The 22,548-nt window shown below is 43.4% G+C and overlaps 2 protein-coding genes across 3 annotated transcripts in view; one reads left to right on the top strand and one right to left on the bottom strand.

Annotated features, from left to right (window-relative positions):
- The window catches only part of SMAD9 (SMAD family member 9), a 65,815-nt gene extending 49,911 nt beyond the window's left edge, over positions 1-15,904 (bottom strand). The window contains exon 1 of one of the 2 annotated variants that reach the window (XM_043891571.1): positions 15,769-15,904. The gene's annotated coding sequence lies outside the window, so the exon portion shown is untranslated. Of the gene's footprint in view, positions 1-15,655; positions 15,729-15,768 lie in introns of those variants that run through there. The other variant, XM_043891572.1, reaches the window with a different exon arrangement.
- LOC122686659 (translation initiation factor IF-2-like) lies at positions 10,011-20,474 on the top strand. The gene is made up of 5 exons (XM_043891863.1): positions 10,011-10,068; positions 15,250-16,467; positions 19,633-19,673; positions 19,959-20,032; positions 20,134-20,474. Exons 1-5 carry the CDS (start codon positions 10,011-10,013, stop codon positions 20,135-20,137), a joined length of 1,395 nt encoding a protein of 464 aa, XP_043747798.1. The 3' UTR covers positions 20,138-20,474.
- Positions 20,475-22,548: the final 2,074 nt, after the last annotated feature.

The following is a 22,548-nucleotide window of genomic DNA, read 5'->3' as shown; positions in this document are numbered from 1 at the left end:
AAACTATTGCTCACAGCAGCATTATTAACAGTATCCAAAAGGTGGAAACAGCTTAAGTGTCCATCAACAGATGAATGGATAAACAAACTGTGGTATATGTGTGTGTGTGTGTGTGTGATGGAATATTATCTGACCTTTAAAAGGAAGGGGATTCTGACACACAGTACAACATGAATGAAACTTACAGACATTATGCTAATGAAATGAGCCAGGCACAAAAAGTAAATTCTGTGATTCCACTTAAATGAGGTAAATAAAATAGGCAAGCTTGCAGATGCAGAAAGTAGAACAGAAGTTACAAGGACTGAGAGAAGGGGAAAGGGCAGTTTCTGTTTAATGGGAAGAGTGCTGCACAAACTCCAGTTTGAAAGGATGGCAAAGTCCTAGAGATGGAGAGTGGTGGTGATGGCACAATGTGGAACTTAACGCCACTGAAGTGCTGCTGCTAAGTCACTTCAGTCGTGTCCGACTCCCAGCGACCCCATGGTCTGCAGCCCACCAGGCTCCTCCGTCCATGGGATTCTCCAGGCAAGAGTACTGGAGTGGGGTGCCATTGCCTTCTCTGAAAGCCACTGAACTGCATACTTAGAAATGGTTAGAATGGTAAATTTTATGTATATGTTATCACAAGAAAAATCTTATTCAAAATGTTACGAAAATTTGCTTCATCACTACCTTCAAGGGATTTTACAAATAAAGTCGTGGGCTGCCAAAATTAGATGGTTTCTTAAAACTCTAATTTTGAGATGGAAAAGAATGTGCCATTGGTATGTAGAAGCCTTGAAAGAAACTAGAGTCCCTGGTAACACAAAATGCTGGAAAATATTCATACACAGCCCAGGCCCAACTATGGAGATTCCTCACCCTTCAATAGCCACACTCACTGCAGGACAGCTGTAGTTTTGTGCAGTCCTGGCATTCTGCCTGCCTTTCAGATCCTTTCTTCCACTTAATGCTGAATCATATAAACATATCAATTTTCTCTGACAGTGGCAGTTGGGCCTGGGGAGAGGGAAGTACTGTTTTAAAAATAACATTTCCTTCTATGCTAAGAAAAAGAGGAAAATATGGAACTATCTCTAGAGAGATTATTTTTTAAAACGAGATCTACCTTCTCAAAACCAACCAAGGGCAAGTTTACATACCACTAATTGATATTGTGTGAGTGTGAGCTAAGTCACTTCCGTCATGTCCGACTCGGAGACCCTATGGAATGCAGTCCACCAGGCTCCTCTGTCCATGAGATTCCCCAAGCAAGAAAGCTGGAGTGGGTTGCCATGCCCTCCTCCAAGGGATCTTCCTGACCCAGGGATCCAACCCATGTCTCTTATGTCTCCTGCATTTGCAGGTGGGTTCTTTATAGCTAGCGACACCTGGGAAGTCCCTAAATGGTATTACTGAGCTTTATTTTCTTGGAATCAGTTATTCTCATAGTGAAAACTATAAAACTTCTTCACTCATAATAAATTACACAAGCATTCACAGATTCAACAATTGTAAGCATTTTGAAAGAAAGCAGAAATATGAATTCCGTTTCATGCACTATCATGTCTGATATTTAAAGTTGTATTAAAACTTACTAACATTCCAGAATCTCTATGACTTCAAATCTTTTGGGAGGTTCACACGATTTGAAATTCATTCTTCCATAAATTGACTTTATTATCCTTCCTGGAATAGACAGAATCCACTGCATGGGAATATTATTGGGTTAAACAAATTTATCATATACTACACACTTAAGTGGGCTTCCCTGGTGGCTCAATGGTAAAGAATCTGCCTGTCAGCACAGGTAATGTGGGTTTGATCCCTGGGTTGGGGAAAAGGAAATGGCTACCCATTCCAGTATTCTTGCCTGGAGAATACTGTGGACAGAGGACCCTGGTGGACTTCAGTCCTTGGGGTCGCAAAAGAGTCTGACATGATTTAGCGACTAAACAACAACAAACAACACAGCTAAGAACAAGAATATTTGAAGTTAAATAAATGTATTTTTAATCATCACTGGGTATACTGTGGCTCAGAAGAAGTGACATAATGATTGCGTGAGTCTCATCTGATAAAAGCCCACAAATATATCAGAACCTCATAATGCATAAAGCATATAAACAATATCACTTTAAAATAGAACTCCAATATCAGCTTGGTTTCTTTTGATATTAATACTGAATTTCACACAAAACAAAGGTCCTAACAAAAAGGTGATATATCTCGCTTAAACCAAGATGTGGTTATACCAGGCAGCCTTGTACTTATGATATGAAGTACTAAGGTAAGCTGATGTCATTTGAACCTAAGCTTAATAAGCCTTTGAGAAGTCTTGATCTATGTTCACTTAAATCCCTGAGACACAGTTCTCTTGGCATTCAAAGTTTGATTTTTCAGCTAGAATGTCAATGTTGGTTAGACAGCATTTCCTAAATTTCAGACTCAGAGTTATTTTGGAATTAGAATTGTTGGAGATTTAGACTTATATATTTTTTAAAGAGACAGGATACATTTTTATTGATGCTCACTGTCATTTCCTTTGGAGATGGAATTATTATTCCATGGCCTATTTTATTGATGCCAAATAAAATAAAAGGGAAGTGGAATAGGCATTAGAGCAGCAAAGAGGCATGAAAATGAGTAAAAGAAAACCTCATTCACAATGAAGTCAGGAAGTGAGCAGCTTACTTTATACATACCAGCAAGAAGCTTAATTTATATATCCCAGCAGGAAGAAGGAAGATTTTCTCTTTGCCCAGCAACAAACCAACCAATGAGAAACTGCTGTAACTCAGCCAATGAGAAGTTGCCACAATCCCAAACTCTTGATCTCCTCCAATGTACTTTCATTCAAAACAGCCCCTCCCAACTTCCTCATTTCCTCTATAAAAGAATGCTCCTGGCTTTTGGTCTCCAGCCTTGCCTACAGTTTTCTATTGTTTATTTGTCCTTAATTGCAGTTCTTCTGCTATTCCTGAACAAACTTGATTCTGCTGGCTAAGTTACTTACTACCGTTTTGTTTTAAAGGTTAACAAAAGGAATCTAAACAACATTCCTAATTGGCTAGGTCACTTTTAAGGTAGAGTTAGAATGCTATCTGTTTTTCTAGGTAGTATTCTGAACATTAAGAGCAAGATCAAACACTTTGTTGTTGTTGTTGTTTTTAGTTCTACCACTTTATTGCTACCAACCCATCTCCCTCCACCCTCGTGCCCACATGCTTAGTCATGTAATCCCATGGACTGCAGCCCACTAGGCTCCTCATGGACTTTTCCAGGCAAGAATACTGGAGTGGGTTGCCATTTCCTTCTCCAAGATCAAACACTTTGAAGAGCAAGCAATTCTTAACATTTATAGGAGAATGTCAACACTACTTTGGGCAAATGATGGCATAAGTTTCTAGCATTCCAACCTATGTCCTTTACACTGTCCACATATGGTTGGAAATAAAGTACACCATCCCACAAGTGTGGTATTTTATTATTCAAGTTTGGAAGGGCCCACAATTTAACCAGCGGTTCCACGAACAAGAGGCTACATGATGTAAGCAAGTGAAAACACAGGAATTAGCGGGAGAACACTTGAATCTGAATGCTAGCTCCACTGCTAACTAACTGGGACCTTTAAATAATTAACCACTTTGATCTCATTTTTCTCCTCTGTAAAACTGAAACAATAAGCTTTACCTTTCATACTAAGAGGATGTGTGAACAAAAGCAATCTGAAAACTGCAAACTATATAAGGACACTCTTTATTATTATATTAACAGTTATACTTCTGCTTATTTGTTCTACATACCTCATTGTAGAAATAAAGGGTGTCCAAAAGATGGGGGGGAAAGGAAAGAAAATCTAAGAAATGGATCTGAGACAAAGAAATGGAAAAAAGTCGAAGGGAAGATAAATGTTCACATAAAAATACTATCTCTACTATCTCATATCAGGATTTCATTAGGAATTAAATTTATGGCATTTGGACTTCCTTGGTAATCCAGTGGTTAAGACTTTGTGCTCCCAATGAAGAGGGCCCAGATTTGATCCCTGATCAGGGAATTAGATCCCACATGCTGCAACTAAAGATCCCACACGCAGCCCAAGTTGTAGCAGTCTTAGCTACAACTAAGACCCAACACAGCCAAAAAAAAAAAATTATGACATCATTTCCTTCCTAACCAGCTTCAACTGCTATTATTCACCCAGTGGAGTTGGTGGATAGAGACTTTTGAGCCAATAATATATACTTTTCATATAATTCCAGGATCAGACGGAGAGGGAAGGTGAGAAGACAGACGGACCCTGACAGAGACGGAGTGAAATCTGCACAAAATCTGACTATACAGTGATTGCTTTTGTACAAAACATAACTGAGAAGCAGCAACAAGCAAAAACAGAGGCCTGCCTGCCAAAACAAATGTGTCATCAAGCCTGCACAAAAAAAAGATCATGCAGGATCTATTCACCACTATTCTCCACCCGGTTTAAACGAGCATGTTTCTAGGACTCCCAAGCTTACAGCGAATCAGAACTGCAAATGGATAAGATGAGGTGCTACCAGCAGGTAGGACAGCAAAGTGAAATCAAAGCTGGCAGCGTGACCCCGAGGAAGGGGACCAAAGCAAACAAGCAAAAACTAAAACAACAACAAAAAACAAACCAAAAAAATCTATTAAGAACAGACACCAGATCTCTAAAAGCCCAAGAGTTTGAGGTCAATGCATCTGGGAACAACCAGCCCCTCCTCTGAGCTGCAGAGCTGCTTATGTGCAGTTTCCAAGGGGGTTCCTCAGGATTCTGGATGCCACCTCCGCCAGAGCAGGGCAGGCCTGCTTCACTCACATTTACTTCCCGAGGCTTCCATGATGAAAGGGCCTGCTGACTCAAAAACGAGTTTTAAAAAAATTAATACATGACTACCACTAACTCTCTGGTGGCTCAGACGGTAAAGAATCTGCCTGCAATGCAAGAGACCTAGGTTTGATCTCTGGGTTAGGAAGATCCCCTGGAGAAGGGAATGGCAACCGGCTCTGGTATTCGGTATTCTTGCCTGGAGAATCCCATGGTCAGAGGAGCCTGGCAAGCTATAATCCGCAGGGTCGCAGAGTCGGACACGACTGAACCACTTTCACACACACACACTGCTGACTCCAGAATCCCCCAGAGCAGTATATCCAAATGCAGAAATGGGATCTATTCCAGGTGCTGGAGAGAGGAAGTGACAAGCAGAACACAGGATTCCCTAAAGCGCAGTGAGACTGTTCAGTAGGGGAGGACCCTGGTGGAGGCAGGTCATTACACTTTTGTCTAAACACATAGAATACACAACACTAAGCGTGAACCCGGATGTAAACTGTGGTCTTGGGGTAATAATGTACCCGCTCCAGTGCAGGATATCAGCAGTGTGGAGGCTGTGCAAGCAGATATAGATGGTAAATCTCTGCAATTTTCACTCAGTTTTGCTGTGAACCTAAAACTGCTCCTGGGCTTCCTTGATAGCTCAGTTGGTAAAGAATCTGCCTGCAATGCAGGTGACCCCAATTCGATTCCTGGGTTGGGAAGATCCCCTGGAGAAGGAAATAGCAACTCACTCCAGTATTCTTGCCTGGAAAATCCCATGGACAGAGGAGCTTGGCGGGCTACAGTCCATGGCACCGTAAGAGTCGGACACGAGTTAGCGACTAAATCTAAAACTGTTCTAAAAATAAAGCTAATGTTAAAAAAGAGAGAGAGAGAGAATCAGACCCTCTTAAGGTCTCTTAAAGTGCTGTTTTTCTCCCTGCTGGGAGCACCACTCTCTAACCACTAGCCCAGACTAGGAACCAGGAGCCACCCTTGACCCTGAACAGTCCTCCAGAAATTCTATCCCTCCCTCTTCCTGGATCCACAGGTCACCAGATCCAGCGCTGGGCCCTGCCACGCCCTACTGAGTAAGTCCCGTCCCAGACGTCCTCAGTGAGTCCGAATTGCTCCAGGCAGCTGTCATGTCCCCCACCAGCATCCCACCCCCGAGAGCCCCCTCCCCGTGGGGCCCTCAGGGAATGTCCTTCCCAGACCAGAGTGACACCCTGCTGTGAGTCTGCAGCCAAATGGCCGGGAACTGTCTACAGCGGTGGAGATTAAAACTGCTTTGTGCTTTAAAATTTCTTGTTCAGTCGCTCAGTCATACCTGACTCTGCAACCCCATGGACTGCAGCACCGCTGAAGGACAGGCTTCCCTGTCCTTCACTATCTCCTCCTGGAGTCTGCTGAAACTCATGTCCATTGAGTCGGTGATGCCATCCAATCATCTCATCCTCTGTTGACCTCTTCTCCTCCTGCCCTCAATCTTTCCCAGCATCAGTCTTTTTCAATGAGTTGGCTCTTAAAAAGAGTTTTATCCAAATTTCTCCTCTCAGTGCGTATGTACTTATTTTATATAAAAACATAACAGTAAATATTACTGTGGGGTTGGGTGTGATTTGATGCTTTTGGCATTCTGTTTCAAACCAGGCTCTTCACAATCTGGCCTCCCCAGTGACGTTCCCAGCCTCATCAATCCTGCAGTCCTTTGCCCTTGACTCCCTCCCCTCTCCCCAGGAGGCCTGTATGTAGCCGCCTTCTGCTCCTCACTAAAGCCTTCTGCTCCTCACTAAAGATGGAGCTGGAAGACTTCCTGGAAACCATCCCTGAGACCCAGCCCCTAGCATGGATCAGCCTCCACAGCGCTGGGCTTCCCCCCTACCTGGCACTGACCTTCACTCCTGACACCTTATTTGTTCCTTGTTTTCCCCAGAGATGCCAAGCTCCTTCTAAAGGGCACAGGCTGTGGTCTGGACAGCCTAACGCCAGGTCTGTACTGCAACAAACGTTGCATGTGTGAAGGTAAATTGCAGTTTCATCACTAATAGTAACTATTTTATTATTAGGCCCTATGGTATTAGTCTAACTGCTGAAAGAGAACGTGAAGTCGCTCAGTGTCCGACTCTTTGTGACCCTTTGGCCTGTAGCCTACCAGGCTCCTCCGTCCATGGATTTTCCAGGCAAGAGTACTGGAGTGGGTTGCCATTTCCTTCTCCAACTACTGACCTGATGCCTATTGCTTTGTTGATGTGATACAATAAATTCTTCCAAAAAGCAAAGTTATAGAATGCATTCCCTCCTTCCTGTTCTGTTTAATGGTCTGTCTGCTTAAGGTGATGTTACAGAGAACATCAACCTGTACTTGAATACTCACAAAGTGTTCAGTGGCTGTGAAGATAATTTCAAGTGTTTTTAATAATGATGCGTGGGAAATTTAAAACCTTTTATTGATGTGTGCGTATTGTGGGAAGTTGAGTTTCCTAGCCACAGGCTGCCTGAAGGATGAGACTAAAAACCAATAGAGGAGAATCACTAATGAGGTGTGTTATGCATTGAAGTTTGGGGAAAGGCAGATTTTTAATGGCCCAACCAACTCATCAGCTTCATCGGGTCCTAATGTGGGCTAATTCACACGCATCATGCCTCTACAACTGGTCTTCACCTTCCTTCAAACCCCTTTGAGTATGTGATTCTCCTGTTCAAACACTTCAGTACTTCTCTTTTGACCAAAGGTTAAAATGGAATCGTTCTCTTGTGCCTAGAGATTAAAACCCAAATGCTTTCTTCTTTTACTCTATCTTAGGGGAAAAGAAAAGGACAAGGTCAAGGTCAAAGGAAGAACTAAATTTATCAAACAGTGATGAGGAACCAGACATGGTGCCAGGCGCTGAGCATCTCAAGATAAAAACGTGGTACCTTTCCTCTACGATATTACAGTCTTCAGAGGGAGAGAGAGAAATCTAAACACACTGTCATCAGACAGGTGACAGGTGCATTATTATAACTGTTATTAAAAGGACTGAGGAAGGTTTCCTATAGGAGGGGCCATGCAAACTTCCTCTTGAGACAGCAGAGGATAATGGGGGAAATCAGAGCGGTAAAGTTTCCCTTTCCTGAAAGACACAGGGGTGCAATTCCTGGCCCAGGGATGCCCTCAGCATCCTGAGATTTTCACAGGGACTTGCCGACAGCATCACTATTCCCACGATGCTTCTATTTCATCTCTGCTTACAGTCCTTTGTTGCCGTTCAGTCGCTCAGTCGTGTCCGACTCTTTGTGACCCCATGGCCTGCAGCAGGCCAGGTTTCCCTGTTCTTCACCATCTCCCAGAGCTTGCTGAAACTCACGTCCATGGAGTCGGTGATGCCATCCAACCATCTTGTTCTCTGTCGTCTCCTTCTCCTCCTGCCTTCAATCTTTCCCAGCATCAGGGTCTTTTCCAACAAGTCAGCTCTTTGCATCAGGTGGCCAAAGGACTGGAGTTTCAGCTTCAGCATCAGTCCTTCCAATGAATATTCAGGATTGATTTCCTTTAGGAGGGACTGGTTGGATCTCCTTGCAGTCCAAGGGACTCTTCAAGAGTATTCTCCAACACCACAGTTCAAAAGCATCAATTCTTCGGCGCTCAGCCTTCTTTATTTATATGGGGCTTTGGACTGTAAAGACCATAATATGGTCCTAATTATCCTTGTCAAGAATGACTCAAAATTCACACACAGTTAAAACGGAATTTTAGCCAGAAAAAAAAAAGAGAGAAATCAGAATACAAAAATCAGATGACAATTTTTGGTATAAAAATCTCGGGTAAACATTTTGATATTTGCTTTCCTGACCTCTCTCTCTCTTAATTAGGCTAAGAAATCCTGGAGACCAGAGTTTCACTTTGTTATGCTACTCTATGTGGTTACCTTTTTATATGGTCCCAAGGGCCTGGTTTGGGGCCTCACAGGCAGTATAGGTACAAAAGGCATAGAGTAAATAACATTGAATGAATGACCAAATGTGTCAGTCCCACTTTCCAGAGCAACTTTTACAGCCACAAAATCACATTTTAAGAAGACCCCAAAACATAATACAGTATTTAAAAAAAAAATTTAATGGCTGTTTGCAGTCAATTTAGTTCAATTATCACACAAAGAAGGTAACACTCCTTTGAAATAACACCCAGGCACCAATCTGTCACTGTTTGCAAGCATCCAACACCTAACAACTGCCTTGGGAAACACATAATAAATAATAAATCCTAAAGGAAAGCATGTATGTACACAAGGGTTTGTCTTTGACAAACATCACATCGAACTTTTGCTCCTAAAAATGAAATCCAACTACCCCTAGGAAATAGAAATGGATTTTCCCCTGGTAGCTCAGCTGGTAAAGAATCCACTTGCAATGCAGAAGACCCCAGTTTGATTCCTGGGACGGGAAGATCCCCTGGAGAAGGGAAAAGGTACCCACTCCAGTATTCTGGCCTGGAGAATTCCATGGACTGTGTATTCCATGGGGTCATAAAGAGTTGGACACGACTAAGTGACTTTCACTTCACTTCACTAGGAGATAGGGCAAGAATGATATAAAGGTATCAACAAGGGAAAGAAAAGCACTTGGGACCGCATATCCTTTTAACTTCACACATTTTCTCATTTTTCACATTCATTGGCTTCTAATAATCACTCATATCATTAATGATAATCACTCATGTCTTTAACCCCTGGCGGTCCCACTTTACAAACAAGTCATATTCATTTCTGTGTGGTCACTGGAAAACTGGAATTTCTTTTCCCAGAGAAACAATGTCCTGATAGATGATAAATTTGCTGGCCAGCCTACCAAGAAGCTCTCCACTCCTGGTACAATTCAGTTCAGTCGCTCAGTTGTGTCTGACTCTTTGCAACCCCATGGACTGCAGCACGCCAGGCTTCCCTGTCCATCATCAACTCCGCAGCTTGCTCAAACTCATGTCCATCAAGTCGGTGATGCCATCCAACCATCTCATCCTCTGTTGTCCCCGTCTCCTCCTGCCCTCAATCTTGCCCAGCATCAGGGTCTTTTCCAATGAGTCAGTTCTTCACACCAGGTGGCCAAAGTATTGGAGTTTCAGCTTCAGCATCAGTCCTTCCAATGAATATTCACCTGAACTCCTGGTACAGGTGGCCTCTAATTCTGCTAAAACTCACCCAAATAGCTGATGTCCACCGTGGGCATCTGCCGACCTGCTTTCTGCCGCACCCTCTCCCCAAGCTCAGGTACCTCCAACCCTCGCAACTGTCCTAATGCACCAACTTTTAAATGACCTTCTCTTTCTCCTTCCTCTTCCTACAGAACTCCAATTCTGTCAAGTGTGATGCTTAGCAAATAAAAAGGCAAGATGAATGAATGGATTTATAATGAAGTGTGATTAATAGGAGATGTTAAAGAGTCTACCAAGAGATGGAGAATTCTGATGGAATTTGTCATCTTTTTCTGAGTTGTCTTCTGAAATGTGGTACTGCCAAGTCAATTAAATTAGATAGTGCTCAGAAAGCAGGGCTTCCCTGGTGGCTCAGCAGTGAAGAACCTGCCAGCCAGCCAGCCAATACGGGAGACATGAGTTCGACCTGTGGGTCAGGAAGATCCCCTGGAGAAGGAAATGGCAACCCACTCCAGTACTCTTGCCTGGGAAAACCTATGGACAGAGGAGCATGGCAGGCTATAGTCCATGGGGTCACAAAGAGTTGGACGTGACTTAACAACTAAACAACTCAGAAAGCAACTTGTACCACTTTAGATGAACTCTGCTATTCATCACCCTCTCCTTAAGAAAAAAAAATCTGCAAATATGCTCTAAACCTTCCAAAGCCCGTAAGTGCTTGGGACAAAATCCTTCCAGGTTTTTGATAAACTGCCTCAAATACCTATTTCACAATGGACTGCACTTTCTAAAAACAAACTCACACACACACACATTAACTAGAGCAAATCTACAATCGATCAGCTTCCAAGCAGTTTAACAGATTAAAAAATGAAAAATATTAGGCTACATGGAAGAAGATATCTCAAGGGTTAAGAAGGGTTTGTGAAGGCAGGAGCCCCCCACCGCCCGCCTGGCTTGGGAGGTGCTCTCAGAATCGATCAGGTGAAGCCTCAGGTGAAGCTGTTGATCCTTCAGAGTATTGACACCTCCACCACTTCCAAACCCCCTCATTTGCTTCAAGAAGAATCCCCAAGGCCGTCAACACATCTGGGTGGCCCCTAGAGCACATGTGACCTCTTATCTGTCTAGTGGGAAGGAAACTAGATGGCCATCCCTGATAACCCCAGTGTTTGTAAACAGAGACAGCTTTGCACAACTGAAGCTCTAAACCCACTGCGTGATTGAGGAATACACATTTCCTATGTGCGGCTCCTCAAAGGTAAATGTGACAAAGGGGGGGAAAAGGAAGTCATCGGATATGAAATATTAAATTTCCCTAAGGGAAATTTCATATATAAGAATAATCCCCACCAGTGATATCAGATAATCAGAAGGGAGAGAGAGAATGATTTTGATATTTAGTATTTAGCCCCCCCCCCCAAAAAAAAGAAAATAAAAGCTGTCTTTTTGGAAGAATCAGAACTTTGGAGAACTCCTTTACACTGATTTCATGGATTAAAGTTTTGTCTTTGAATTAAATATGGTTTAGGGAATGAAGCGTGAGAACCAACAGCTCTTCGATCATCTGTATCTTAATATTCATGCATTTTCACTTTAAATTTTGCATTTAAACTTTATTTCAGAGTTTCTTGAGTTTAGAAAACTGTTTTTGAGTTCATTAGACTTCCCAGTTAAAACCGTATAATCAGCTATATTATATAGGCATGATATTTACATACAAATTGTATTTTTTACATTATATTAACTCTGTTCATTCTGAACCACTAAACAGCATGTGATGCATGCTAAGACGGGGTTTAGTATCTTTTGGTAATGTAATGAGTAAGGCACAGAAGGGGGACTCAGGTCTTCTGATGAGACTGACGAGACCCCTTCTACACCCAACCTGACCAAAACAGAAGCTCATCTCAGCAGCAGTTGGCTTCTTTTGTGAGCAGAGTTTGAAACACATACACTAAAAACAGTATCAGTTTTTCTGTGGCTACTGCTGCGGGGGGAAGGGGGTCGGCATATTGTGTTAGCAATTTTCTGGGGAATCGAATTAGGGTTTCATTGTGGTAGCCGTATCACATTAAAAATCTGGGTTTTTCTTTGCTAAATGGTTTCCATTGTGTATGTAGTGAATCTGATATGGAAAATTGCTAATGCAATAAGAGTATCATAGAAGCTTTCCTGACTCTAACGCTCAACCACAATATTCAGGAGAAAGAGGTTCCACTGGGCAGGGGTGGGGGCTGGGGTCACTTTCCACGGTCCTCAGTCCTCAGCTCCAGCTCAACACTGGCTTCCTGAAAGATGGACCAGTAACACCTATCATTCAGGGGAAACTCCTTTACAGATTTTATTTCAGACCATGGGTTCAGTGAAAGACGTGCCACTGAATTCATATTTATTGACCAAGCACTAGACAGGGTACGGTAGTCGGCATGAAACAAATGGAAAAGATAGACAGAACAAGGTCCTTTCCTTCACAGAGTTTTGACAGGACTGTCTGAGGAGAAAAAAGAAATTAGCAAATGAGGAATTCACTAAGAGACAAGATGCAAGGATGCAAAGTGCCAAGGGCCATTAGATGCTCAAAGGAGGACACACCTGCGACCAGGGGCATCTGAGGACACACCTAGACAGGACTGTAAAAGATGAGGAAGGTGCTGGCAGGCCTGTGGATCTGGTGAGAGGTGGGGAAGCAGAGGAAGGCATTCTAGGCCTTGGCGTGAGGACACGTGCAGAGGAGACGAAAGCCAGGGTAATAAGCAGGGGAAACCACAATTCTTTATTTCAATTGCAGCATAAAATATGGAAGGAGTGAGAAGAGAAGCCTGGAAATTGGTCAGGGGTCAGCTCAAGGCGGACACAGAGAGTAGTGGGTGCTGTTCAGATGGTTTGGGGTGGCAAGTGTCAGGCTGTGGGCCACTGGCAAGAACACTCAGCTTCTATGGGTCTGATGGTTTCTAATGCTAACAAACATCTTGAAATCTTAACTCTAGTTACCCCATGTTTCTTGAGAGACATAATTTATAGGAATATTTATTTTTAAAGGCTAGTTTATATCCAAAAGATATTTATTGTTGTTGTTATGCCCCTACTCCTGTCATGAACAGTTCACTAGGTTAATGTTCTAACGTGCTCATACTGTTAAAATCACTCACGAATTTACTGTTTGCTTTTTTCCCCCTTTTAGAATAACTTTTCAACTCACTGGCAACAGTAACCAAGGAAATATAAATCCAACAGCCTAGAATCACAACTATTTGAAGAGACTCATGCTTTCGATTCCAGACTATTCCCCGCTTCTGAATTTCTCACTAAATGTTAGACGTGGTGAGCAGAAAATTTGCACTATGCCTTGTTAGAGCTTTAAAATTCAAGGTAGTATGTTTTCCAAATTTAAGAAAAACCACTTCTTCATTTTCATAACTTTTAGCTTCCCTTATATCAGAGTACATTTTGTGTATTATTTCCAACATACTTAAGCCAAACATGATGAAATTGCTGTTTTATTTATTGCAGAGGGGATGTCACATATAAACTAGTTAGTTGCCTAAGTGCTATGGTGACCACTTATTAAATACCAACTCTTCAAATACGGCAAAGGAAATTGCACTCTCATTAAAAAGAATGAAATTGTTTGTAAAATTGAAATTGACTATTTTAATCTTTATGAAATAATTTCTGGATTTTTTTCCTCCTCCAACTGACCACATGATTAGAAAGGATAAACAAATTTACCAGTTGTTTATTACTTCTAGAATCCTTGGCAATGTTTCATTAACAAGAAAAACCTTTCTGTCTCATCCCATGGTCTTGGGCAACCAGAGAGTAGTAGTTGACATTTGTGAATATTTTCTGATTACTCATTAAGTGGAAATATATTAAAAAAAGAAAATTTTTAAAGAAGCAAAGTCAAATAGTTCACGCTGACTTTAACAGATAACAAAGATGTGAGAATTGTGAAGTGTTTAGAGGTATAGCCTAAAATTTGTTTGTATCTTTGATTTTTAGTAAACTCTGTGCTGATAAAAAGGAGTTTGCTCAGATCAAGAGTATGTTGGCATTCTCTTAAACGTAGCTTGAAACCAAAGAGCCCAAGCAAAAAACAGCTCTGACAAAGATGGCCAGTCAAGCATAAAAATGGGAGTTGGTTGTGTCAGAATAGATTAACAGGCTGAAGGCTGTCCGCTAAAGACAGTTGTCTTGCCATCAATGAAGGCGATCATTGCCAATAAAAGTTTCTTTTCTGATACGTTATTTGCAACTTCTATCATAATATATTTTAAACGCTCCTTATTTATAAATGATTACATCATTTTCTTATCTGCAGCGTCCTTCTTGGATAACCACAAACGTGAAAGCGGTCCAAAATCTTGCTCATGGTTTCCTACAAACACAGGGACACTTACTAATTGAACTGTCTATCTGGAGTTAGGAGAATGTGTTTGGGTTTTACTTTTACTTCCTTTTTAAATGTAGATCACTATTTCTACAATGTAAACGTCCAATGGCATTCCCTCACAGCGACAGGAATCCCAAGGCAGAAGACACGCTGTAGGATTAACTTATCACTCACCCAGAAGGATGCCTCAAATGCCTGGCTCAGTTATGGCCAAGGAGCTAGCATTATTAAGTGCCTTATGACTTTACAGCCATCTATCATTCCTGTTCGGCAACCCTTCCAAAAGATCATCCGAGAAATCTGGCAAGCCACAGAAAATGGTACTTGTAAACTGGATCCGTTCAAAGCCATCCACAGTGACCCGTGGGTGTGTATCCGACTGTGAATTACTGGGTAAAGAACTGACGTGCAATTTCATTCCCAAACTCGATTTTACCTCATTTGTAGGTGATTTCTCACGAGTACCCAGTTCCCGCCCAGAAACAAGTCAACGGAGTATTTCTAAACCATCATTTCAAATTTCCACTGTCAAGGGTGGGAGGAGGAAGGAATAGTAACGGGAAGACTTGTCAGCGATTAGCCATCCATAAAAATGCACCCCCTCCTTCCCATCACAATGCTGGCGTCACTGAGTCTCCTGTATCTGTTCCCCACCTCGCCCCCCTCCCCTCTGCGGAGCCTTGGCACCGAACGGCAGGCGCAGGAAAAAGACAAACACCCCGGCTCCCAGCACAATCCAAGCTTAGCCTAGAGACACTTGAACAACATTCCTAACTTTTTTTTCCCCTTGCTCATTTCGCGTGCCTCAAAGGTAAGCAGAGTAAAAACCTTCTGAGACAGGCGGCCGGGGAGGCCAGCTGAGTCACATTCGCTGCCCTGCATGCACCCCGCTTTCTCCAGTGTCCTCCCCAAGCCCTCCGGCCACGGCAAACGGTTACTCAGCTGCGAGTCTGGGTCTCCACGGAGCCTGTCCTCGGTGCGGTACCCAGCCCCGGGCCGGGGGCGGGAAGGGCTGGGGGGCACGCAGGGCAAGCGCGCACCCCGGCCCCCGCCCCGGGCCACAGCCCGCACGCCGGCGGGCCGAGCCTCCGCTGACAGGTCCCCGGTGCCGGCGGCCCGGGCGGCCGGCTCCCCGGAGCCGTCCCCTCCCGCCCCACCCCAGACAGGCCCCACCAAGGAGATACAGGGACGGGGAGCACAAAGGGCCCGGCCACACGCCAGACCCTTCCCCGTGGAAGAAAAACTTCGCTGCACACGCGTCCAGACACGCACACGCCCGGCGCGCGCCGGGGAGGGCATCTCTTACCTGTCCCCGCGCTGCTACTCATCGCCCCCCCCACCCACCCACCCACGGAGGTCTGGCCGCCCCCCGCCCCGAGGTGGGTCCCCCGGCCGCCCGCTCGGAGCGGCTGCACTCACTGCCTGGCTGCGCGCGCCCAGCGCCTGCAGGGCCCGGCGGCGGCGGCGGCGGCGGCGGCGGGGACCGAGACAGCGGCTGCAGCGGCGGCGGCGGCGGCGGCCCCAGCCGGCGTCAGTCAGACTGGAGCCGCGAAGCCTCATCGCCCGTATTAGTGCGCCGACCTGGAAAGCCGCCAGGAGCCCTGCTCGCGGGTCCGCCCCCGCCCGCCGCCGCGCGCCCGGAGCCGCTCGGGGAGCCCGCGAGGAGGGGGAGCGCGGCCCGCCCCGCGGCCACGTGCGCGGAAGCCCGCGGCGGGGGCGCCTCGGGGACGCCCCGGAGAGGGGTCTCCCGGCCCCCCGGGCGGCGTCCCCGTCCTCCGGTGAGACCCGACTCCCCTCGCCCGCGGCTCGACCCCCTCGGCAGAGCGGCGGGGGCACCTCGCCGGATTCCCGGAGACGTCCTGCCTCCCCACCTGGAGCCCGAGGCCGGAGGACCGTTTCCAGAACTCGAGGTGTGGGACCGACAAATCGGTTTGGAAACCGCCGCCCCCACCAAGTGGCTCTTCCCGACGTGTTTCTGGGCCCCGAGGGTGGCTGTTCCTTGCTGTTTGTCTCTTACTTGCTTTGCAAGAGTGAAGGGGGTCATTACCCCCAGCCGACAGCGCCAGAGTAACTGGTTTGCTCCTGCACAAGCGGATGAAAATCGACTCACACAGAGTGGTGAGTGGTGGTTAAAACTAGCCATGTAATTTTGTGGGTTGTCGTTTCCTTACCCGTATTTATTTGCTTAACAGCCTAGCCTATAATATATACTGTTATCTAATCTAATAAAGATACAACCTTATGGGCACCGAGCAGCGTTAATGGACAACCTTCCTTGCTCACGGCCGCCTATCCCCCTGGATAGCCTGCCTTTGGAGGCGGCTGTGGGCCCCTCGAACCCGCTCAGAACATGTGTAAGAAATGCCACCAGCTTACTGATGGCCTTTGACCCCCATCAGCCAGCGGTTCTTCATAGAAAAGGCATTTACTGCAGGGATGAAAGAATACTAGAAAGGATAATAAAGCCACAAGGGACAGTATTCAGTTTGCTTCTGTATGTAGGAAAATTGGTCCTCCAGAAGGACCTGATACCCGTGAAACGCAAGGCCGTGAATTGAACTGCCTTTTCTTTTTTTTTTTTTACTTAATTAATTTTACTTTACAACATTATATTGGTTTTGCCATACATTGACTTGAATCTGCCGTGGGTGTACATGTGTTCCCCATCCCGAACCACCCTCCCACCTCCCTCCCCATCCCATCCCTCTGGGTCATCCCAGTGTACCAGCCCCAAACACCCTGTCTCATGCATCGAACCTGGACTGGCAATTTGTTTCACATATGATAACTTACATGTTTCAATGCCATTCTCCCATATCATCCCACCCTCGCCTTCTCCCACAGAGTCCAAAAGACTGTTCAGTACATCTGTGTCTCTTTTCCTGTCTCGCATACAGGGTTATTGTTACCATCTTTCTAAATTCCATATATATGCGTTAGTATACTGTATTGGTGTTTTTCTTTCTGGCTTATTTCACTCTGTATAATAGGCTCCAGTTTCATCCACCTCATTAGAACTGATTCAAATGTATTCTTTTTAATGGCTGAGTAATATTCCATTGTGTATATGTACCACAGCTATCTTATCCATTCATCTGCTGATGGGCATCTAGCTTGCTTCCATGTCCTGGCTATTATAAACAGTGCTGCAATAACATTAGGGTGCATGTGTCTCTTTCAATTTTGGTTTCCTCAGTGTGTATGCCCAGCAGCAGGATTGCTGGGTCATATGGCAGTTCTATTTCCAGTTTTTTTAAGGAATCTCCACACTCTTCTCCATAGCGGCTGTACTAGTTTGCATTCCCACCAACAGTGTAAGAGGGTTCCCTTTTCTCCACAACCTCTCCAGCATTTATTGCTTGTAGACTTTTGGATAGCAGCCATTCTGACTGGTGTGTAATGGTACCTCCTTGTGGCTTTGATTTGCATTTCTCTGATAATGAGTGATGTCTAGCATCTTTTCATGTGAACTGCCTTTTCTTGTCCTCAAAGCACTGCACTTTCTTCCTGTGGCAGATGCCATGCTTGCATTATCACACTGTTGCCCGCTGAGCAACGACCCTGTGTAAAACAGCATTTGTGTTCGCATTTGAATCATCTTTATACACCTGTGCTCCAGACTAGGTGTTAAGTTTGAGATCGCTCTGGGTGTGAAAGTTCAGGAAACCTTTGGACTGCTACCAATTGCATTTCCTGGGCATTTTATTGTAGGTAAACTAATTAGATGCTCAGAATTGATATCCTGTAGTTTATTGGTTTTTTTAATCTTGTTAAGAAATGACCCAGCCACTGTTTCCTTCCCTTAGGTGCATTAGACAATGCAGAGGACTCAGCGCAGAGCAATCAACAGTAACCTCTGCGGTGCTGGCTCAGGCTCCCAGCACAGTCTTTGTAGGTTCCCCGAGTTCTCTGCGCTCTTGGCAGGGCTTGCTTCTGCAGATTCTTTGAGGGTGTGTAGTTTGTGTTTTCTGTACATTCTCATTTACATGCCAAGAAATTTTGGCATGCAGAAGTTATCCTGTCACTTATTCCATGCCTGTCATGTATCCCCTAAACCTAGGAGAGCAGGTTAATCCTTTAGACCCCCTGAACAATCAGATCTGATTTCCAAGGAGAAAATGCCGACTCTGGGAAGGAAGGCTCAGAGTTGACACCCCATTTTTCAGAAGCTGAATATTCTTGCAATAGAAAATCTAAACACTGTTTTTCCCCTCTTGAGTTTTTGATTGGCTGCAATTGTATTGCTGGTTAGAGCAGGTGACACAGGAGACGCGGATTGGATCCCTGGTTTGGGAAGATCACCTGGAGGAAGGCATGGCAGCCCATTCCAGTATTCTGGCCTGGAAAATTCCACGGACAGAGGAGCTTGATGGGTTACGGTCCATGGGATCACAAGGAGTCAGACACAACTGGATAAGCACACACGCACGTTACAACTTCCACCAAAAAACTACACTACAGGATTCATGGGTCATTCAGTCACGGGTTGTGATTTGGTAGAAATGCCAGTAAGATTTTGGTTCAAAACCTGAAAACCACGGCAAAATGAAGCCCCCCTCTCTTTTCTGAATTACAAGAACTTGGCAGAACGTGAGCTGCTGCAGCCCATAAACTGGTGGTAGGAAGGGTAGCCCCCTCACCCATGAGAAGGCTCATTCTTTTCACTTGTCATATGCCCAGCACAGTGCAAGGCTGTGAAAGTCTGCAGTAAACCATAGATGCAGAGATCCTACTTTGTACTTCTGTTGTACCAATGCCTGCCTCTGATCTTCTTTTTGAAAATCTAACAATAATTGCGTATTTGTGTGTGTGTTGAGGGGTGAAGGTAGGGGTGATTCACGGTCATTTTGGGGAAGCGGTGGGCATGTTGAAGGACGTGGAGAGTCATATGGTTCACAAAACTTACCTGTAGAGTAAGGATAAGGTTTATTCTTATTTTTATGTAGAAGTTAATTATTTGATGGTATATGCAGCATACACTCCAAACCAGTTTTAATGACTTTTTCATTTAAATATCATCTACTTATTTCAGTATCATTTTTGTGGGTTGTGAGGGGTGGTGCTTAATTTTGTGGCATCTGATCTCTCCAGAACTCTATGGGATCCCATTCTTTTTGAATAGCAGGAGTTTGTTTTTAAGATGAAGATAAATTTAGTTTTGATTTGGAAACTTTGTGAATATGTTCTGAAATAGAAGGCAATATCCTAAGGCATCACAGAATTATGGTTGAGTTTTGCTACTAAGCACGGGTATCTTAACCAACTGAAATCTATTTCTCACAGCACAGTTCTGGAGGTCCAAGATCAAGGTGTCGGCAGACTCGGTGTGTGGTGAGAACCCTTCTTCCTTGTTTGCACATGGCTGTCTTTGCGTTATATCCTCATGTGCCCAAGAGAGCAAGCTCTCCTCTCTTTCTCTTTTGTAAGGACACTGACTGTGTCATGGGGGCTTCCCATGTGACCTCAGGTTCCCTCGTGACCTTATCTAAACCAAATCATCCCCAAAGGCTCCACCTCCTAATGCCATCCCTTTAACCAAACCCTTCAAGTCAAGTTTTTGCATTTAACTGAAATTGATGAGGAAAAGTCTCTCCCTTTCTATTTTAAAGGACAGGCTGAGACCACTAGACCAGCAAGATGCCTGGCTGGAAGATGCAAGTTTCTCCCTGGTGTTTATCAGCAGGTTGACTTTTTGCCATGCTCTGTGGCATTTTCTTTTTTATAAGGGCTTGATAAAGTTTATACTGTTTGACCCACACATTGCTCTTTATTTTTAATTTATAGATGACTTCTGACGGAATGAATCCGGGAGAAATAGAAGAGATATTCAAAACTCTTTAAATGAGAATAAAAGAACATCTCTGAAAGCATTTTCTGTACAAATATAATGTTTCATGTTCATACAGAATTTAAGATTCATAAAGGATCTTAATCATGTCTGTGCTTCTATCATACTGCATATTGTTTGGTGAGCCTTAGTCTACTTTTAAGGCCTCTATTGAAAATAGTTAAGCATAGAAGAAAATAGATTCATTACTTTTGGCTTTCCTCTTTAAGAGAAAAGTTTGGGTGGAGGGAAAAAAAGTCATATTACCTTAGAATAAAGGTCATAAACAATAAAACGAGATACTATTCTGCATTTGTTATTGTTTAGTCATTAAGTCGTGTCTGAATCTTTGTGACCCCATGGACTGTAGCACACCAGGCTCCTACGTCCATAGGTTTTCCCAGGCAAGAAGACTGGAGTGGGTTGCCATTTCCTTTTTGAGGGGATCTTCTTGACCCAGGGATAGAACCTGCATCTCCTGCATTGGTAGGCAGATTCTTCACTGCTGAGCCATTCTGCATTTACCAGGTACAAAAATACTCTTTCTGATGTGTGCATATGTGTTATCTTACATTTCCATAAAGCTTTTCTTTTTAAAGCTTAGGCTTGCATTAGTTCATTTAATTCTGATAGTAACCGTATAGGGAGGCTGCTCAGGTACTGTCTGTCTTATCACTTCATAGATAAGAAAACTGTGATGCACACAGCTTTCATCACTGGGAAAATGTCTCGTGATTCACCTAAACAGTATCCATCCACATCTGTTGTCTATCCAGAGGGAAGAATGATGTGCAAGAAACCACATTTTTAATGAAATTTCAATATCTGACATATATTTCCTATAAGAAATGTAAATAAGGTTCAGTTTTTATTGGAAGTATGTTTTCTGAAATGGTCATTTTTATTTTTTTTTGAAATGGTCATTTTTAAAAAGTGAATGTGATGTAACTGCAGCTAAATTCAGCTGCACTGATTTAATCATCAGCAATGGTGAACGGACAGGTGTTTGAGAAATTACAAAACTGTATGGGACTTGACTAAACAAAATTTTAAATTTTACAATCTCGATTCATTTCTTTCTTTATGTAATCTTGATTCTCTCTTCTCTTTAGTGGAAAGAGAACAGTAATCATAGTGGAAAATATTAATGGGTTAAACGCTTACCCTACCTTCTTCAGTATGAGAACCTGTCACCTTCTGCTAATACTTTTTATCTTAAAAAAAGACAGATCGGGCTGTAATTGCACACTTAACTTACTGATTCTCCAGCAGTGGGTCATAGCTCCCCAGCTGTGATGTCAGAAGATTGCCTAGGGGATTGCAATGACTGTAACCTCTGTTTCTTGCCCCTTTACCCTCCCTCCTCTATAATAAACTGTCTTATAAATTTTGCTATACACATTTAGAACCACATCAGATTTTTATAGTGTTTGCTTCTACCATCAAACATAATATAAAACTCTTGAAGAGAAGGAAAGTCTTTTGTATTCATCTGTATTCTTCTTACCATGTATTTTCTTCCTTCCTAGGGTTCCAAGTTTTCGTCCTTTGATGTTTTCTGTTTAGCCATTGTTTTAGGGTAGGTCTGTGGGTGTCCAATTCTCTAACCATCTGAGATTGTTTTTATTTCCCCTTTATACTTGAAGGTTGGTTTTTTTTTTTTTCCTGAGTATGAGATTCTGCATTGACAGTTTCTTATTTTTAGTACTTTAAAAATAGTGTGCCACATCCTTCTGACCAGCATAGTCTCTGATGGTAAATTCAGTCATTCTGATTGTTTCCCTATTACAGGGACGCTGTCTTCTTCTTTTTTTTTTGTGGCTTTCAAGATTTGTTCTGTCTTTAGTTTTCCAAAGTTTAATTATGATGTGTCTTGGTATAGATTTCTTTGGGTTTATCCTATAAGGAATCTGATTCTGTGATTCTATGCCTTTTGCCAAGTTTGAGGAGTTTTCAGTTAGTATTTTTTTTTTTTTATAATACTGTTAGATCTTATTAGTTTCACTGAGCCATTTTTAATTACTATTCTATTTTCTCTCTCTTGATCAGATTGAATAATTTCTATTGTGCTATCTTGAGTTTACTGATTCTTTTCTTTGCCACTCCCATTCTACTGTTGAGCTTATCCACCAAGCTTTTTATTCAGTTCTAAAATTTCCGTTTGGTTCTCCTCAATCTCTTCGTTTTCTTTGCTGAGTTTGTTTCTCTGCTGAAGCTTTCTAATTTTTCCATTAATTTCAAGCACGTTTGTAATTATGTGGAAACATTTTTATCATGGCTGCTGTAGAATCCTTTTCAGAGAATCCTAACATCTCTGTGATCTGTGTCAGCATCTCTTGTCTTTTTTCATTCAAGTTGAGGTTTTTCTGGTT

The sequence above is a fragment of the Cervus elaphus genome, chromosome 30, assembly GCF_910594005.1.
Source record: "Cervus elaphus chromosome 30, mCerEla1.1, whole genome shotgun sequence".
Lineage (NCBI taxonomy): Eukaryota > Metazoa > Chordata > Mammalia > Artiodactyla > Cervidae > Cervus > Cervus elaphus.
This window is presented reverse-complemented; position numbering and strand designations above follow the sequence as displayed.